Genomic DNA, 16,997 nt, shown 5'->3' on the forward strand with positions numbered 1-16,997 from the left:
CGATTTCTACACATCCTCACCAATGCTTGTGACTGTCTTTTTTACTATAGTCATTAGGTGTGTGTGAAATATTTTATCTGGTTGTGAATTGCATTTCCTTAGTGACTAATGATGTTGCACATTCGGTATTTTCAGTTTGTAAAATTTTTCCTTTAGCTTTTTCTTTTTATTATACTTTAATATATGTCCACTACCCCTGTCCACTACCATATTTTTCTAAAATTAGATGTTTTGTTCACTTCCTAGGTTTCCAGGGTTGGCATTATAATAACAAAATTTGGAAAAAAAAAATAATTCAGAGAAAAAGTTACAAAGAAAATATTGCAAAGAAAAATATTAAATACTTTTTAAGTTATTTAAAAGAATCATAAGAATATTTACAATTGCATCGAACATAACAGGGATCTCAGAATTTAGGATGATGAATGTAACATTTCAAAAGTCACAATAAATATTAGTTCATTCAACAAATATTGCTAGGTCAGTTAATTGACACTTTTTAAATTAAGGTAAAGTTAACTGTACTATATACCATATACCAAAAATGAATTCTAAATGTATGAAAAGGTATTAAGTATTAAAAAGGCTATAAAATAACTTGAAAAAAGAATAAGATAATCTTTATCTGAGTTTGGCATGATAATTGATTTTTAAAAATTCTAACATGAACAGAAGCCACTAAAAATATCATTTGTTTAACAAATATTTATTAAGCACCAATTTATATGCCCAGTGCTATTCTAGGGATTAGAGATGCAGCAGAGAACAAAAGAGCCCAAATCCCTTCTAGCATGTCAGTTACATTCTAATAGAAAGAAGGAAATCAGCTACATGGGTCTTAGAACTATGAGTGTGGTCTCTTAAGTGGCAGGTGAGAATTTTTTTTTTTATCACTCACATCTTTACAAGTTGATTAATTAAAATACTCTTATCTTTGTGGTCGGAACCCTTAGTTGCTCAATGAACTGAAAAAATAGTTTAAGAAATAGAATCATAAACATTGTATATAGAAGGTATGATCAAACAATATGGTGAATGTTTAAAGTTTAAAAAACTTTTTACAGTAAAAGACATATTGCCGTTAATCGCCCTCAAAATACTCCCCTTCTCTTCACACACACTTATCCCATCTTTGTTGCCACTTTCTGAAGCAGTTCTGAAAGTCCTCTTTCATGAGTGTCTTTAGTTGCGCTGTCGTGGCACACTTTGGGTAGCAAATGTTAGAAGGAGCATAGACAAGAGAGTAGCCTAGATCAAAGGAGCTAACATCAAAGCAGAGAAAATCCTTGGCGTACCTAAGGCTGTGGTCAACCGTGGTGGAGTCTTACTTGGCAGCATCCTTGTGTATGAATGACAAGGGCTGGAATCAGAGATGAGAGAAGAGCTTTGGAGTTTGGTCCTTACCTCTTCCCAACATTGTCTTGGAGGATTATTTCCATCCTGTTCATACTGAGAGCAATGTTGGTGCAGCAATAGCCCATAGCACCTGGTGCTTGACAAGTAGTATCAGAGCAGTTCCAAATGTGATGGGTTGAACAAAAATAGGTACCACTGGTTACCACTCAGAGGCAGAAGAGTGGAAAGAGCTTTGTTTCTTTTGCTGTTGTTACAACAGCAGAAGCCGTACCAACAATCAATTCTCAGTTTTTTTAAGCTCCCCTAGAAAGTTGAGCCTGTGGGCTAACAAAGTGGCCCAAAATGTAAGGAGGAGCAGGTGCTCACAGGAAGAAATGGGATGAAAGCAATTGTCTACTTGTAGAGACAGCTGGACACTGATAAAAGTTGAGGTAGGATGGTTGGTGAATGGATAAAGGCCAAGTATTCACTAGTGAGAGAGCACGAAGTCCCTGGGGGCACAGTTATAGGGGGAGTATGCGTCCTCTTGCAGGTTTTTATTCCACAAATCTCATTGGTTGGTCACAAACTTGACTGGAGTGAGGCTGGAGAATATGTCCCCTATACCGCAGACCTGGACCAAGGGCAAGCAATTTGCGTAGACTCCTATATAGAACAAAAGCTTTCATCTATGGGGAGAAGGACAATGCATGCTGTAATCCTTAGGGCCCTCATGAAAACTCATTGCAGCTGCAAAAAGAAACTTTAAAAAAAAATCATATATCACCTCCATCCCTGGGAAAGGGGCTGGAATTCAACATCCCAATAGTATAGGGAATATAATCAATAATGTGGTAATAACTCTGTATATTGCCAGGTGGGTACTGTTGAATAGCTATGATGTACACCTGAAACTAATATAATATTGTATGTTAGCTATATTTTCATAAAAATCTTTAAAAAAATCAAATTTAACCCTAAAAAAAGAACTAAAGACAAAAAGAACTATACATGCATTGCACATTTACTTTCTTGCAGGAATATGGGTTTGCAATTCTGAAAGTACTCTATATGTATACTAAGGTTGAACAGATAAGTAAATATATTGTAAATCATGACAGCTAGGTTTTTAACTGTTGACGAAAGAAGTTAGAAATAAAGAAAGGGGGGAAGGTCATAATGAATCCTGTAATGCTGGATTGCAGTTGGTGGAGTTGATAGTAACAATATAACACTTAGTTTTTGCTATATTGTTATCTATTCATTAGCTTCTGGTTAGGCGATTTTTCATTAGTCGTTTTCTTGTTATGGGTGTTGTCTCTTCTCCACAAGATGTTAAACTGCTTTAGGGGAATTTCTGTCCCTTCTCTAATGTTTGTAGTAGATGAGGATGGGATATTTAGAGGACATGTTCTACATCCACTGCTGACTGATTGACTATCAACTTAAAAGGCTAGTAAATTGCCTTTTTCAGGTTACAGTTAGTATTGCTTTTAGTTCATAGAAAAATGACTTTTGGCTACAAACGTGAGACCCTTTTATTAAAGGCCATGAGTGGTAAATATACATTAAGAGAAGCATATTTAAGTTATAATTATTCAGCCAACTAGAAATGTGCATTTTAAAATCATTACTTTGATTGTATCACATCTTGTATCAAATGTACAGTTATTTAGACATTTCTATCAGGAAAAAATAGTTTGAAAATTAGTGCAGAATGTTGTTTGCTATGTATTAGTTGTAAATTCCTGGGGATCTTTGTTTGCTAGATGGATTTTGCAATGATATGCTATAGAAATCCTATAGGAACGTTCAATGTTGTAGCATCTCAGATGAAAAAATACCGGACACTGTTTCTGTGAAGTAGCCAGGACATCTGTGGTTCCAGAGAAAACTTAGACTTCCATTTCCAGATGTAAAGCAATCCTAGTTTATGAAATTAATATACATGTCATGAACATACCCATCATGGTTTCCTCTTCCCAAAAAAATGGGAATCAAGATTTATGAATTTCCCCCCTCGTTTTCAGACAAGAAATCATCTCAAACCATTAAGAATCTAGGCCCTTTTGGAAAAGTTTTTAACAAGGAAATGTTCCATTGAACATTGCAGTGATTTCCGATGTTGAAATCACCTTCCCTACCTCCCTAATATAGGACAGTGTTTCAGATATTTACTAAATATCCACATACTTTCACTTTTTGTTTTAGTCTCAGCGTAGTAATTTCCATGACTGAGAATGCCTTGTATTACTCCTCCATCTTGTGTGATCTTTTGTAGGTCAATTCTGATTCCTTTAAGCCATAAGTCTCCAATCCCTTTCATATATTTGCCCTACATGTGGAGAGTTTCTGTAACAAATTGGGAAACTGGCACTAAAACTTTAGAGTTACAAGTAACTCATGCCTTCTGAATCTCCTTACCCATGTTGATGATCATGATCAAACATTTAAACTCCAGGGTAATCAACAGAATAAGTAATCTGGAAATCCTCGATGTTTCTTCTATTACTACATGGTAGTATATTCGTCAAAGTGATTCCAATAAGAAATAAAGGCAACAGCTTGCAGTTGCTTATAAAACCTTCCAAATGTATTTCCTGGTATTAAGCTTCTGAGGTTTAAATTTTGTTTTTATTACCACAGTAATAGGATTTTCCTTTTCCAAACAAAGGCAAATGTTTCTTTGACTGTTGCTCAAATTTTCATAAGATAATCTTTTTATAAAAGTAAAACTAATGTTATATTTACTCTCTTTTTTGGAACAGGTGATACAGATGATATGCCCTCTGAGAGATGGATAGTAAATTTTGACAAAGACCTTTCAGATGGCCTTGTTTTAGCCACACTTTTGGGAGCCTATTGCCCATTTTTGGTAAGAGTTACTTTCATGCAGACTGGTTTTCTATTATTTGAAAGAACTTAGTAATTAAAACTCACAGAGTATTTTCTGCAAACCGATTCTTTTAAATGTTTGGATTTTAAGTAACTCCTGAATCTGCATGCCTAACATTTCCTTTTTATTTGTTGTATTTTGACTACAGTAATCTACTACTGACAAATGTTAATATTTAAACAATTCTTTGCTGAACTACAGGGAACAGTTCAAAAGCAGTCATTTTTATTCCATTACTGAAAGGTTTGATTGTTGTCTTTTCCAGATTGAGACTCATTTTGTAAATATGTACACACACCCAACAAGTTCTGAACACTGTTTACACAATTCAATGATTATTGTGACTGTTCTTCGTGAAATTGGCTTTAGCGTGGGCATACAGGTGGGTACCTTTCTGTCACACATCCTATAAATATTTTATAGGTTTCTTCTTTTCTTACTTATTTCCCAACTTTATTCGGTATGATTGGCAAATAAAAATTATCTGTATTTACTTTGTCTGATGTGATATTTGTATAGGTATGCAATATCATCATATAATATATATGCATGTATCTATAATGTGAAATGATTACCACAGTCAAGTTAATTAACGTACTCATCACCTCATGTAGTTACCATTTTTTGTGTGTGGTGAGAAAACTCAAGATCTATTCTCTTAGCAAATTTCAAGGATATAACCACTATTAACTATAATGACCATGTTATGTTGTACATCCCCAAAACTGATTCATCCTATAACCAAAAGTTTGTACCCTCTGACGTACATCTCCCCATTTCCCGCATCCCCATCCCCTGGCAAACATCGTTCTACTCGCTGGTTCTGAGTTTGACTTTTTAGATTCCACATATAATTGAAATGATAACAAAAGTTGTCTTTCTATGTCTGGCTTATGTCATGTAGCATAATGTCCTCCAGGTTCATCCATGTTGTCACAAATGGCAGGATTTCCTTCTTTTTTGTGACTAAACGATATTCCATTGTAAGTATGTACCACATTTATCCATTCATCTGTTCACAGATACCTAGGTGTTTTTTCCATATCTTGGCTATTGTGAATAACACTGAAATGAACATGGGAGTACAGATATCTCCAAGATACTAATTTCATTTCATTTGGATATATACCAGAAGTGGGATTGCTGGATCATATGATAGTTCTGTTTTTAAGTTTTTGAGGAGCCTCCGTAGTGTTTTCTATAATGGCTGCACCAATTTACATTCCTACCAACAGTGTACAAGGCTTCCCTTTTCTCTGCACCCTCTCCAACAGTTGTTATTTCTTGTCTTTTTGATAATAGCCATTCTGACTGGGGTGAGGTGATATCTCATTGTGGTTTTGATTTGCATTTCCCTCATGATTAGTGATGTTGAGCATCTTTTCATATACCTGTTGACCATTAGTATGTCCTCTTTGGAAAAATGTTAGTTGACTCCTTTATAATATTCCTTTCTTCACAAATTTTAAATCTACATTGAAACAGTCTTTTGCTAAAAATGTGAAAATTGAAATAGAACTTCAGAGATTCTGGATATTATTAAATGTGTATAATTATGTACATTCAACTATACATAATAAGAAAGTTCTAGTGATAGGTCCAAGTTTTCTTAAAACTCTAAGAATTAATGCTTTATTAACCTTACTGAGCTCTAAGAATAAATTACAGGAGCAGAGTTGTTTGAATATATTGTATTATCGTTTTCTAATTTAGTAGCAAAAAACAAAACATTTCACTTTGGCTTAAAATAACTTCTCATGTAGAGATCACAATGGCAATATACATTTTTACTACATTTGGACCTCCAAGTTACAATTCCATCTATCTGTTTAAATTAAGTCTTCAATAGCAATAATCAAAAATATGTTGTATGCTTAACATTTTTGAGCCCTTTGTTACTTTAGAGTAATGAAAAAGTGTAATAAATGATTCCTGATTTTGAAGAATATAGAAACTCATTGAATTGTCAAGATACATGCATGTGAAATCACATGTAATACAGAATTGTACACCTGAAATCTATGTAATTTTACTAACAATTGTCACCCCAATAAATTTAATTAAAAAAAAAAAAAGATACATGCATGTTAAATGATACATAATATTCTCATTTAATTGTCAATGTGTACAAAAATATAAAGTGTAGAATTCACATAAAGGAAGAAGAGATCAGTGTGATCTAGATTGGTCCACCAAAGACTTTGTGGAGGAGGCAGGACTTATGTCGGTTTTTGAAGAATGGGTAGGATTCGGATTGGTTGTAGTAAAAGAGGAAGGTGTTTTCTCAGAGGATATGGCGTAAACAGCATGTAGAACATGTTAAAACAAAATTCAGCTGAGTCAATTTAAAGATCTAGTTGGCTTTATTCAATGATTCATGAATTGGGCAGCATGCTCCATGGAACTATACAAAATAGGTTTTTATAGGCAGAAGGAGGCAGGACAAGGAAGTGACTAGCAAACCGTGGATTACTTCAGGCAAGGTCACCTTTTTTTGGGGGATGGCAGGGGTCTGTCAGGCAGATGGACTCACTAGGAAATTCCAGACTGATTGGTTAAGATTACATTCCTGGGAGAGGCTGCAACTGTAATTAAGTTAATATTAAGTCTCAGTTTGGTGACTTAGCATAAATGACTGACTCTACGTTGGGCCTGTTGTCTCTTTTTTAACAAATCTGAACAAATGACATACATTAAGAAGAATGTGTGACTAGGTTGCCTTAGTTGAAACTTGGGATTAGACACATAGACATAGGCAAATACCATATTATCTCACTTATATGTGGAATCTAAAGAACAAAATAAACTAATGAACAAAACCAAAACAGATTCATAGATTTAGTTTACCAGATTTCTACTCCAGCATTTTTCTCTATTACGAATTTTGTTTGTTTGTTAAATTCCCTATCTTTTGTTAGTCCAGTAGCAAATACTGTCATTAGAAGTAAAAATGGATAATTGAAGTTCTTCTTGGTTAGACTTATAGAGAGAGAAAGTAATGATGATGTCTTTGAAAGGTACTGCACGTGAAAATCTTGTTTTAAGGAAACCTAACTTAATTCTTAATTTAATATTTGGCTTTTTAAGCCTAGGATTGACTAAAGTGTAATTGTGTACTTTACACTGAAGTGTAAATTGTAATTTAAATTATTTTCATTGAAATTTATCATAAAGAAAGCTAAGAATGCTCTCTTCTCTGGTTTTTCAGTTTAATCTTTGTCCTTACATATATTTTTCCATTAAGATAAACATTTTTTTATCTGATACGATTTGAATTTCAAAGATGAGCTTTTGGAATAGTTTTATATTGCTGTCTATATCTTTTATTGTAGTCATTAAAACAATGTTCAAGAGACTTTTATTGATCTCACACTTGAGCCCAGAGTGTTTTGGCGTTAGTGTTCCCTTTTCCCCAATATACACCTTTCCCAGCACCCTAGACATATAAAGTGTAGAATTCACATAAAGGAAATTCCCTTTCGATCACACCCATAGACCAGCCCATGCCACAGGGCCCATCAGGGTCATATTCTTCCCTTTGTGGGAATTAAACTCTGTATTTCATTTTCTCGTTTGTTCTTATCTTAATTAATTTTCCTACATCTGTTGATTACCATTGTCCTTCTTAAAGAAATGTGGGACCACAGAATACTGATGAGAAACCTTGCAAGTTTGGTCTATTTCTTAGTTGTCCTCAAATCATCCTCAATAGCATCTTTCTACCCTACTGAGGCAGGCTAGGTCCCTTATTTTTTATTAACAGTCCCCTCCCCCGGTACCTTTATTGGTAAGCCTTACTGCTTATTGACAAAACAAGGAAGAAGAAACCCTTCTTCCAAAGAAGGAAAAGAATGTTTTTTGGAAATGTGGACTAGCAGATGATCAGATTGGCTATCGTTATTCTCTGGTAACTGCTGCCAGATTTCTGGTAACTGCTGCCTTCATTCCACTTGCAGTAGTCCCCCCTTATCTGCAGGAGACATGCTTCAAAGACCCCCAGGGGATGTCTGAAACTGGAGATGCCTGAACACTCTATATACTATGTATTATGTTTTGTTTCCTCTACGTATGCGTACATACTTAGGATAAAGTTTATAAATTATGGATAGTAAGAGATAAACAATAATAACTAATAATAAAACAACAATTATAATAATATACTGTAAGGAAAGTTGTATCAGTGTGGTCTCAGCAAACTAGCATGGATTTCTGTGTTTCTCTTAACAATTGCACAGAAGATTCGTTCTTACAGTAGATCTTAGCAACCTCAGCGTACTGTTTTTCTTTCTTTCCTTTTCTGGTTTAGAACTTTTACCTTTCAGTTAAAGGACGCACTTTACTGCTTCTCTTTGGATTCTCTGAATTGCCAGCATCACTACTCTTGTGCTTTGGAGCCATTATTAAGTAAAATGAAGGTGACTTGGATTTAGGCACTGTATACTGTGGTAGTTGATCTGGTAACTGAGATGGCTGCTAAGTTACTAAATGGCACGTGGTGTATACAGCATGGAGACGCTAGACAAAGGGATGATTCACATCCCGGGCAGGATGGAGGGAGATTTCATCAAGCTACTGAGAACAGTGCACAATTTAAAACTTACGAATTATTTCCGGAATTTCCCTTCTAATATTTGCAAACTGCAGTCAACCGTGGGTAACTGATACTGTGGGAAAGGAAACCGCAGATAGGGCAGACTACTGTAACACATTAGCTATCCTCGGCTCTTGCACTATTTGCATTTCCAGGCCTGGCCCAGCTCCTTTGCAGTTGCTAACTTGACTGTGTGCCATTAAGTCATAGTAGATCTTTTATGGAAGTGTAGCGAGCTCCCTGTACATTGACAATGACAGTTGTTTGTTCTACATCTTTGAATCCTTGCCTCAGACCAATCCCAGTCCTTTTTTGTCATGAATAATTAATTCTCCCTCTTTACCTCCACCTTGTTCTAGGAGATCGGAGGCACTACATAAACTGATAGAATCCTTGCTTCTGCTCCTGACTCTGCCTTTTAGCTTCAGTGTACGTTCTGGCTATGTTGAGGGTCTCTGCTGTGAATCCCCTGTAGTCTGTATTTTATCTCAAATATATTTCAACAGCCATCACTAATTTATCTTGCTTATCAGTATAATTACATTTTCTGCCTTACTATAATTTGTCTGTTCTGGGAGAAGGATTTCCCCAAGTACCTTCTGCTGGATCTGTGTGAATTGCCACTGTTGTGTTCTTTCTCTCACCCTGGCATCCATGCCCTCCACAACGTGGCCCTGGCACTTCTTAGTCTTTTTCCATCTACACTTGTGCCTTCTCACCTTATGTACTTCAAATTGTACTTCTTTCCAAATGAACACTATACTCCCCTATGTCATTCGTTGCCCTGTAGTTCTTTGTCTTTCTGATAGAATATACCGTTTTCCTCACAGCACACACAACCTATTTAAAATCCAAGCAGTTTTTAAGGTCATCTCATGTGCTGTCTCCTCCCTTGGGATTTTGCTTGCAAATCTCTTGGCATCTCTTACCTAAGTAGTTTGTCTACTTCTCAAGTTTTCTTTGACTGCATTCTATGATACTTTAACTCAGGGATGATGTCTTAGTCACATTAGTCAGTATTTCCAGTGCATAGTACTTTGGTGCATAGTACATAGTGCATAGTATTTCTAGTACATAGTACTTTTCTGACCTCTGGCTAGCTTTTATGGAGTCTGAGGCTCTGAGATCATTGTTATCCTTAGAACACATCTCATTCATCTTTTAACACTTAGGTCAAGTTCTTCACATTCACAGCAATATTTGCTATGTCTACATTTCAGTGTCACTGTCAAGCAGTAACATTTAAAAAAGTTTTGAAGTATTTCAACAATCGATATATTATGCTTTAGCTCTAGTTATGTATTTTATCTGTATATCCTCTAATTTATATTTCTCTTCTTTGACATTAGGCCTCTGACATTTGTGACCCTAATCCAATCCTGTTGCTCATGCTTTGTGTCTATATGTATGAAAGACTCCCTACATTTCTCCCCAAGAAGGTGGTCACCTTTGAGTGTTCTCTACATGACACCGTAATGCAATCGGTAAGACTATTTCTATACATGGAGTTAAACACTTAAGAGGGGTTTTAGATATTTCTTTTCCAACTGAAAATTAACAGAAGTATCAATATGATAACAAATAGACCTTAGCGAGTGTTGCTCCTTCTAAAGCAACAGTATAACAGAGTGAAAGGGGCAATTTTTGCTTCATAATAATCACTACTTACAGTGAAATGATGACACCTTCATTTGAGGAATGGGGTTTGGGGACGTGGAGGATCAAAGTTGAGCACATTGGAAGGTCCCATCTTTCAAGGCCACTTGAGATCTATTTCATGCACTAGAGGATTGACAGTGTAAGTGGAGACATGTGATCTGAATGTGTTTGGCTTTCCTTTAGGGAGCAGTTTACACATCCAGTTGGATGTTGTTCAAGTGAGGATATAGAAAGGGAAGTAATAATGGAAGTGCTCCTGACCAGGACCACCTAATTCCCACTGAAGGATTTTCTGTATGGCGGAGCTGCTAAATGTATAACAGTGAATTTTTTAATGTTCAGATAAAATTGAAAATGAAATTTTGAGTCCTGTGACCATAACAAATATATATAAATATATCCATATTTTGCAAGTGTTCTCTTTGAGAAATATCTTGTCAAGGATCACTGACCTCTGTTTGTTTTTTGCAACAATTTCTTTCATATGAACACTTGTGAAATACCTTCTACCATACAATTTTCAATTGCTTATATGTATCAAGGGTTGTTTTTTCTTCTCATTTTCATAAAATCTTCAACAAGATTTATAGGTGGTCTCCTTGCTTCTTTCTCAGGACACTAGGGACTGATAGAATCTTACTCTATACAAAAGTTATTGTACTGTTTTGGTGAGATCATGTTTATTTCTTTTCCTCAGGCTGTTTTATGTACTCCTCATATTTCTGGGTGGAGGGTAATTTTATACTTCTAATGCAAAACTTGTCCATATTTGGTCTTCAAAATATATGTCCCAGTGATGTTTGATTTGTAGTTGCAACCTCTTTGAAAAAATAACTGTATGCTCTGTAACAACATGAGCAATGGTTGGTTAAGGATTCAGTTAAAAATCATGAAAAACTCAGGTTCTTCACTCAAAGTGTAAAGGGCTTAATTTAGGGAAAGGAAAGTCACTCCTTCTGATTTTTTTGTTAGCAAATATTGAGATATAATCCCTTGTATTTAATTTTATTCCTGTCCCTTTTTTGTGAGAAAAGGAGATATAAACCACTTTAGAGAATTTTTTAAAACAGTATTTACTATGATAATTCCCTAACTGCAATGATATGCAAGGGCCTAGAGCTGTAATTATATTGGAGAGGACTTCTGACTTCAAAATAAAATTTCTGAAGAGTTTGAAATGTTTTGCTTAAGCCTGCGGAAGATAGGAGGAATCTGAATTAGATTAAGCAGTGATTTGTTACGGTTAATAACTAACTGTTCTCTAATTTTCTAATTTTGCCCCTATGTTGTACTTTTTATGCCATTTAATTGTTGTTATTTGAAAAAAGTAGTTAACATAAGCTCACATTTAAACATAAACTTTAATTGTGATGTTAAAATCAAATTAAAGCATATTAAAATGGAAACATGATTTCTTTCCATTGTTAACTCTTTACTAGAAATATTGTTCATACCTTATGATTATAGATGGCATTCTGCAGACACAGCTTTAATTTTTCACCAATGTAAGGTGCATCTTTTGAAAGAAACAATAAAAATTAAATATAAATGCAAAATAAAACATCAGTGACAACAAGCTTTGATTTAAAATTTCATTTGAGAAAAATCACTGATTTGGAAGTTGCTGAGAATCTTAGACATAGTTTGCTCCTGTGCATCAACACCATAACTGGCAGTGCTTAAGTCATAACATGTCATTCTCATCAACCCTCTCAACCTTCCAGAATAAAGAACAATCTCAAGAAATGGCTACTATAATTTAAAAAGTATTTCTGAAGCTGTATGTTACTCATAGAAACAGAACACTGAAACCATTAAACCATATAGTGATCAATGAAAAAAGTAGCATGCAGTGAGTTTTTTGAGATATTTTTAAAACCTATTGAAGTCTTACCACCCCCTTTTGAAACATACTTTACAAAGAAGCATCATAGTTAAAGAATGACTGTCATTGCAAAATGGGAGTTGCCGCTCCAAAGCTGTCTTTCCTTCCCTTGAACAGCTTTCCCTTCTCTTCATCTACCACCCACCATCCCTCCATGAAAGCCTAACGTTGGGTGGAATAATCTGACCACAGATGAGCCCAGTGCCATTGTGTCATACATACATGACATGACATAATGAGAATGAATGGCTTCCTTAAGGTCTTAGGGCTGTTTATGGAAGTTCTAGGACAATAAACCAATACTAGTGCACAGTGAATCTATTATTTTTAACATTTCCTTTCAGAAATGGAAATTAGCTCTCTGGGACTTAAAATCACATGGACTGTTAATTAATTCTTTCGGTGCACACATGCATATTTACATACATATGTACAATAAAAGTAACATGCTAGAGTAGTCTTGCTCCCATTATAACTGATATCTGTAAGTAGGTGAGCAACATGAGACCCCCAAATCCTTGGGGCAACTGAACGTAGAACCTCTTCAGCAACACATACTTGTCCTGGTAGTTACCAAAGTTTTCACTGAAATATAAAAGTAGTTAATTTTATCTTTCAACAAATCTCTACCATATTCCTTATGATGCCCTACAACCACCCATAATGCTAATTATTAACTCTTCAAATATCTGTGACTATAGTTCCTGGACTGCCTAAGTACAGTCACCGTTTTGTAACTCTAATTTGGCCAACCATCCATTTCCCTCAGGTCTTCTCCCTCCTTTGAGTCAGTACATTCCATGATAACGTTGTGTCTTCCTAAGTTGTGTGCTTTTTTTTTGAATCCCCAATATATTCTACATAAACACTTATATACTCACATTTTTTCATGGAATACTCTCTAAAAATTAAGAAACTCATTTTCTAATACTCGCTGTATCTCAGCACCCGGAAGGAAGGGATAGCCAAAACCTAGCTATACTGGTATTGCTTGTAAACAAGGTCACTATCATTTCCAGCCTGGACCTCTAATTTTAAACCTACACTCCATATAACTTTCTACACTGAGCAGCCAGCGTATCCTTTTTGTAAATTGGATTATGTGAGTTCTATGTTTAAAATTCTCCAAAGGTGTTCCTTTGCAGTAAGAGTAAAATTCAGTTGCTAACTCTTGACTTCAAATCTTTGATGATCAGGTGTTTTCACATCTCATTTCCTTGCTTGAAAGCTCCTTCGCCCTGCCTACTTCTGCTAAACGATATATATGCTGTCTTCAAATATGGAGTCTGCTTTTCTCCAGTTAGTGTACATTAGGAACAGATATGTTCATGATTAAAATGTATAATTCTCTTTGATAAAAATAAGAAATGTTAAATTGTATGTTTTAAAAATGCATGATCTTACTTATATTCTCTTGTTCTGCAACATAGATTCTACTGAAAAATTCAAAAACGAAAACCTTAGTGTATAATGCTACAATTATTGGAAGAGATGCTGATGAGTTCTCCCTCTCCCAAATAGGAAATACTGTGACAGTTTATCCAAGGTAAGCATTTTTGTTTGGTTTTAATTTTACTTCATTGAACATATCAACCCAAGAGATTTAATGTGTATTATAATTATAAAAAAGTGACCTGGATTTGTTTTCAACTGAGATATATATATCACTCACACACGCATAAATTATTCATATGTTGCTGAGATTCCTCAACAATTTTGTTAAAAATTTCTCACAACATAAAGCAGCTCATTTGTGTATACATTTTAGTTTATGTTTCATACAGGTTGGCCATATGGATTAGACAATAAGTTGTTTATGTAGTACATTTCTCTGTCCTGCAGGAAACTGGAAGTAGTGTGTGCTAAATTTTTATATAAAACAATACATATTATATATAGTTTCTAATTATAAAAGCTCTATGTGCTCATTGTAGAAAACTTAGAAACTATGAAAGTATAAAGAAAATAGTGAAAGACTAATAATCATACGTAAAAGATACCCCCAATGTTGCCATTTTTCTCCATCCATTCATAGTCATTGTGTATGGATAGATGGTAGATAAATGATTGATAGATAGATAGATAGATAGGTAGATAGATAGATAGATAATCTCATATATTTATAAGAACACTTTCTTTTTCATTGAGTAGCCTTATTTCATAGCATCGTGATCTTAAACTGGGGTCATAATGTTTTCATAAATGTCTCTGATTTTTACATTCTCATCTAGTACCTATATTATTTTTACTTTCTTTGAGGTCCGTTGTTATGTTTGTTTCTCTTCGTTTCAGTGTTTCATGTTGAAGGGTTTACTCTCCTGACTTGTGATACTTGTTTATCCATTTATATATAATCATATGGCAATACAGAAGTAAATTGTGAGTCTGTGTATGCTCAGGTTTCTCAATTGGCAGATTTCAGTTTAGGGTGAAAAACATTCTGCTTTCATGCCCAGTTGCCTGACATTCTATATGGGCCTTAGGAAGAGTAGGTTTTGTCTGAACCCCATTTTGCCCTCCATGCAAATAAACATTTCTGGAAATGGCTTCTCCGGGAGGCTACATGGCATCTTTGTTTATTAGCCTCTGTGCAGATTCTCGTTGATGGCTTCCTCCAGTAGCTTTTTTTTTAAAAAAAAATTCCTTTGTTATAATTTTAATGAAATTTCTCTTAGAAGCAATGAATCTGAGTTTCAAACATCATTGTGACCTAGAACCCTTCTGTCATGGCGTTTAACAGTTACGTGCTGGGCTTTGATACTGACATGTTCTAACTCTAGGATCCAACTTTATTTTTCTTTTTTGGAAAATATGGATCAAATATTTACCCACAGTGTTGTCAGTAATAAATGTAGTTATATATGTAAAACACCTAGTACTTTAACTGGAACTTATAAGAAGCAGTCAATACGTATTTGCTACCCCCCACCCAGGCCTCCCTAAATTCAAAGTGCTGCTGATTCATGAGTGAAAATATATCAACACTACTAACAAGTGTTTACAATCTAGCAGAGTGCCATGCAAGCAAATACTCAATGAGGATATAATTTGATAATTGTTTTATTTGTGATGTGTATACAGAACTAGAGGAACATGGAGACAAGAAGCCACCTAAATGTTCTTGGGGAAAACGCAGAAGGTTTCCCAGAATATGTAATGCTTAATTCTCAATGTATATGGAAAACAATTATATACTTTTCTGGATGTGTTTTATTTTGTAGGCTTGAATGCTATTATTAGGTGGTTCTTTAAGTATCTCTTTAGCTAGACTAATTTCATAGTCTCTGGTTTTTACGAATAAGATTCAAAAACTATTTTGTTTTCTTAAGGAAAAACGATCTATAACTTTGTCATTATCAGATATTATATAATTATCTATATATATCACATCCTGTCTTAGATTCTGTCTAAATCACAATTAATAACGTCTCTTTCTGCCAGCTGTGGATTTAAATTTCCACAGATATCATTTACATAGAAAGATTAAACAGCTATACCAGCATATAAACAAATGTGTTTCTTTCTCCATCTAACTTGATGACTAAATTTAGCTATAACCATAGAGTGGCTGTCATAAATGTGAAAGTATACTTTGAAAAAAATCATTCTGTTTCTTTTGTTTGTTTGTTTCTTTTTTCCCCCCTCATTGTTTTTGAGCCATATGGGCACTGACATTGATGTGTTACATATTTGTTCTCCATCTTTTCTGAAAGCCAACTGAAGTAGTTTATGAGGTACATGTACTATGAGGGATTTTTTTTTTTTAATGAGGAGGCAGTTGGAACAAAAAGAAAATGAAAGGTAAGAAAATTAAGGTAACATATAGATGATGTATCACAGAATTGTACACCTGAAACCTATGAAACTTTACTAACAATTGTTACCCCAACAAACTTTTTTAAAAAAAAGAAAATAAAGAAAATTAAGGTAAAACCTATAATTAATTATATACATATCTGGAGACCTAAAACAAGACCTGAGGTAGACTACCCATTTGTTTTTGACTTTCTAACACATTCAGGAAGGAATCCTGGGTACTTACATGCTTCAATATGACTACAGAATTTGGAAAAGAAATATCTATACTCAAGAGGTGCTAAAATCTTCATGGTCCTAGAACCAGCCATTGGCCTCATGAAAGGGATACTGTATTTTACATTGTGTTTCATGGGACTTAACTATAGTAAATGAATGTATAAATTCATATAGTAAATAAATGTATAAATTCATTTACTAAGTGCCTGTTATTTAGATTATGGTCATTTTTGAAAATCTTTTTTCATCAACTTCCATGGAGATGTGATTCATTACCTAGTGCTATTGATTTTACCTAATGTATCTTAAATTTGTCATCTTTTCCTCTTATCCACTTCTTCCATCGTAATTTAATGCACCATCATTTTTAAACTGAACTGTGACAATAGACTCCTTAAAGGCTTCTCTGCAATTCATCCTCTATATTAGAATGGCAGTGATTTTTTTAAAATGCAAATTTGGTCATGTTATTCTTCTACTTAAAATTTTCCTACAGCTTCCATCACCATTATGATATAAACTGAGTATCTCGGCATGATCCATGTGACTTTTCATGGCTGACTCTTGGCTTTATCTTGCAGCACTAACAACCTTCC

At 34.6% G+C, this 16,997-nt stretch overlaps 1 protein-coding gene across 1 annotated transcript in view; it reads left to right on the forward strand.

Moving 5' to 3' along the window:
• CFAP47 (cilia and flagella associated protein 47) overlaps positions 1 to 16,997 on the forward strand; it is a 372,118-nt gene that overhangs the window by 177,611 nt on the left and 177,510 nt on the right. Inside the window, exons 34-37 of the mRNA XM_088794865.1 lie at positions 4,104 to 4,210; positions 4,497 to 4,613; positions 10,172 to 10,306; positions 13,797 to 13,912. Of these exons, the coding sequence (XP_088650991.1) occupies positions 4,104 to 4,210; positions 4,497 to 4,613; positions 10,172 to 10,306; positions 13,797 to 13,912 (475 nt within the window). The remainder of the gene's footprint in view (positions 1 to 4,103; positions 4,211 to 4,496; positions 4,614 to 10,171; positions 10,307 to 13,796; positions 13,913 to 16,997) is intronic.

The sequence above is a fragment of the Rhinolophus sinicus genome, chromosome 18 (assembly GCF_057876585.1).
Source record: "Rhinolophus sinicus isolate RSI-liver-muscle chromosome 18, RSI-T2T, whole genome shotgun sequence".
Lineage (NCBI taxonomy): Eukaryota > Metazoa > Chordata > Mammalia > Chiroptera > Rhinolophidae > Rhinolophus > Rhinolophus sinicus.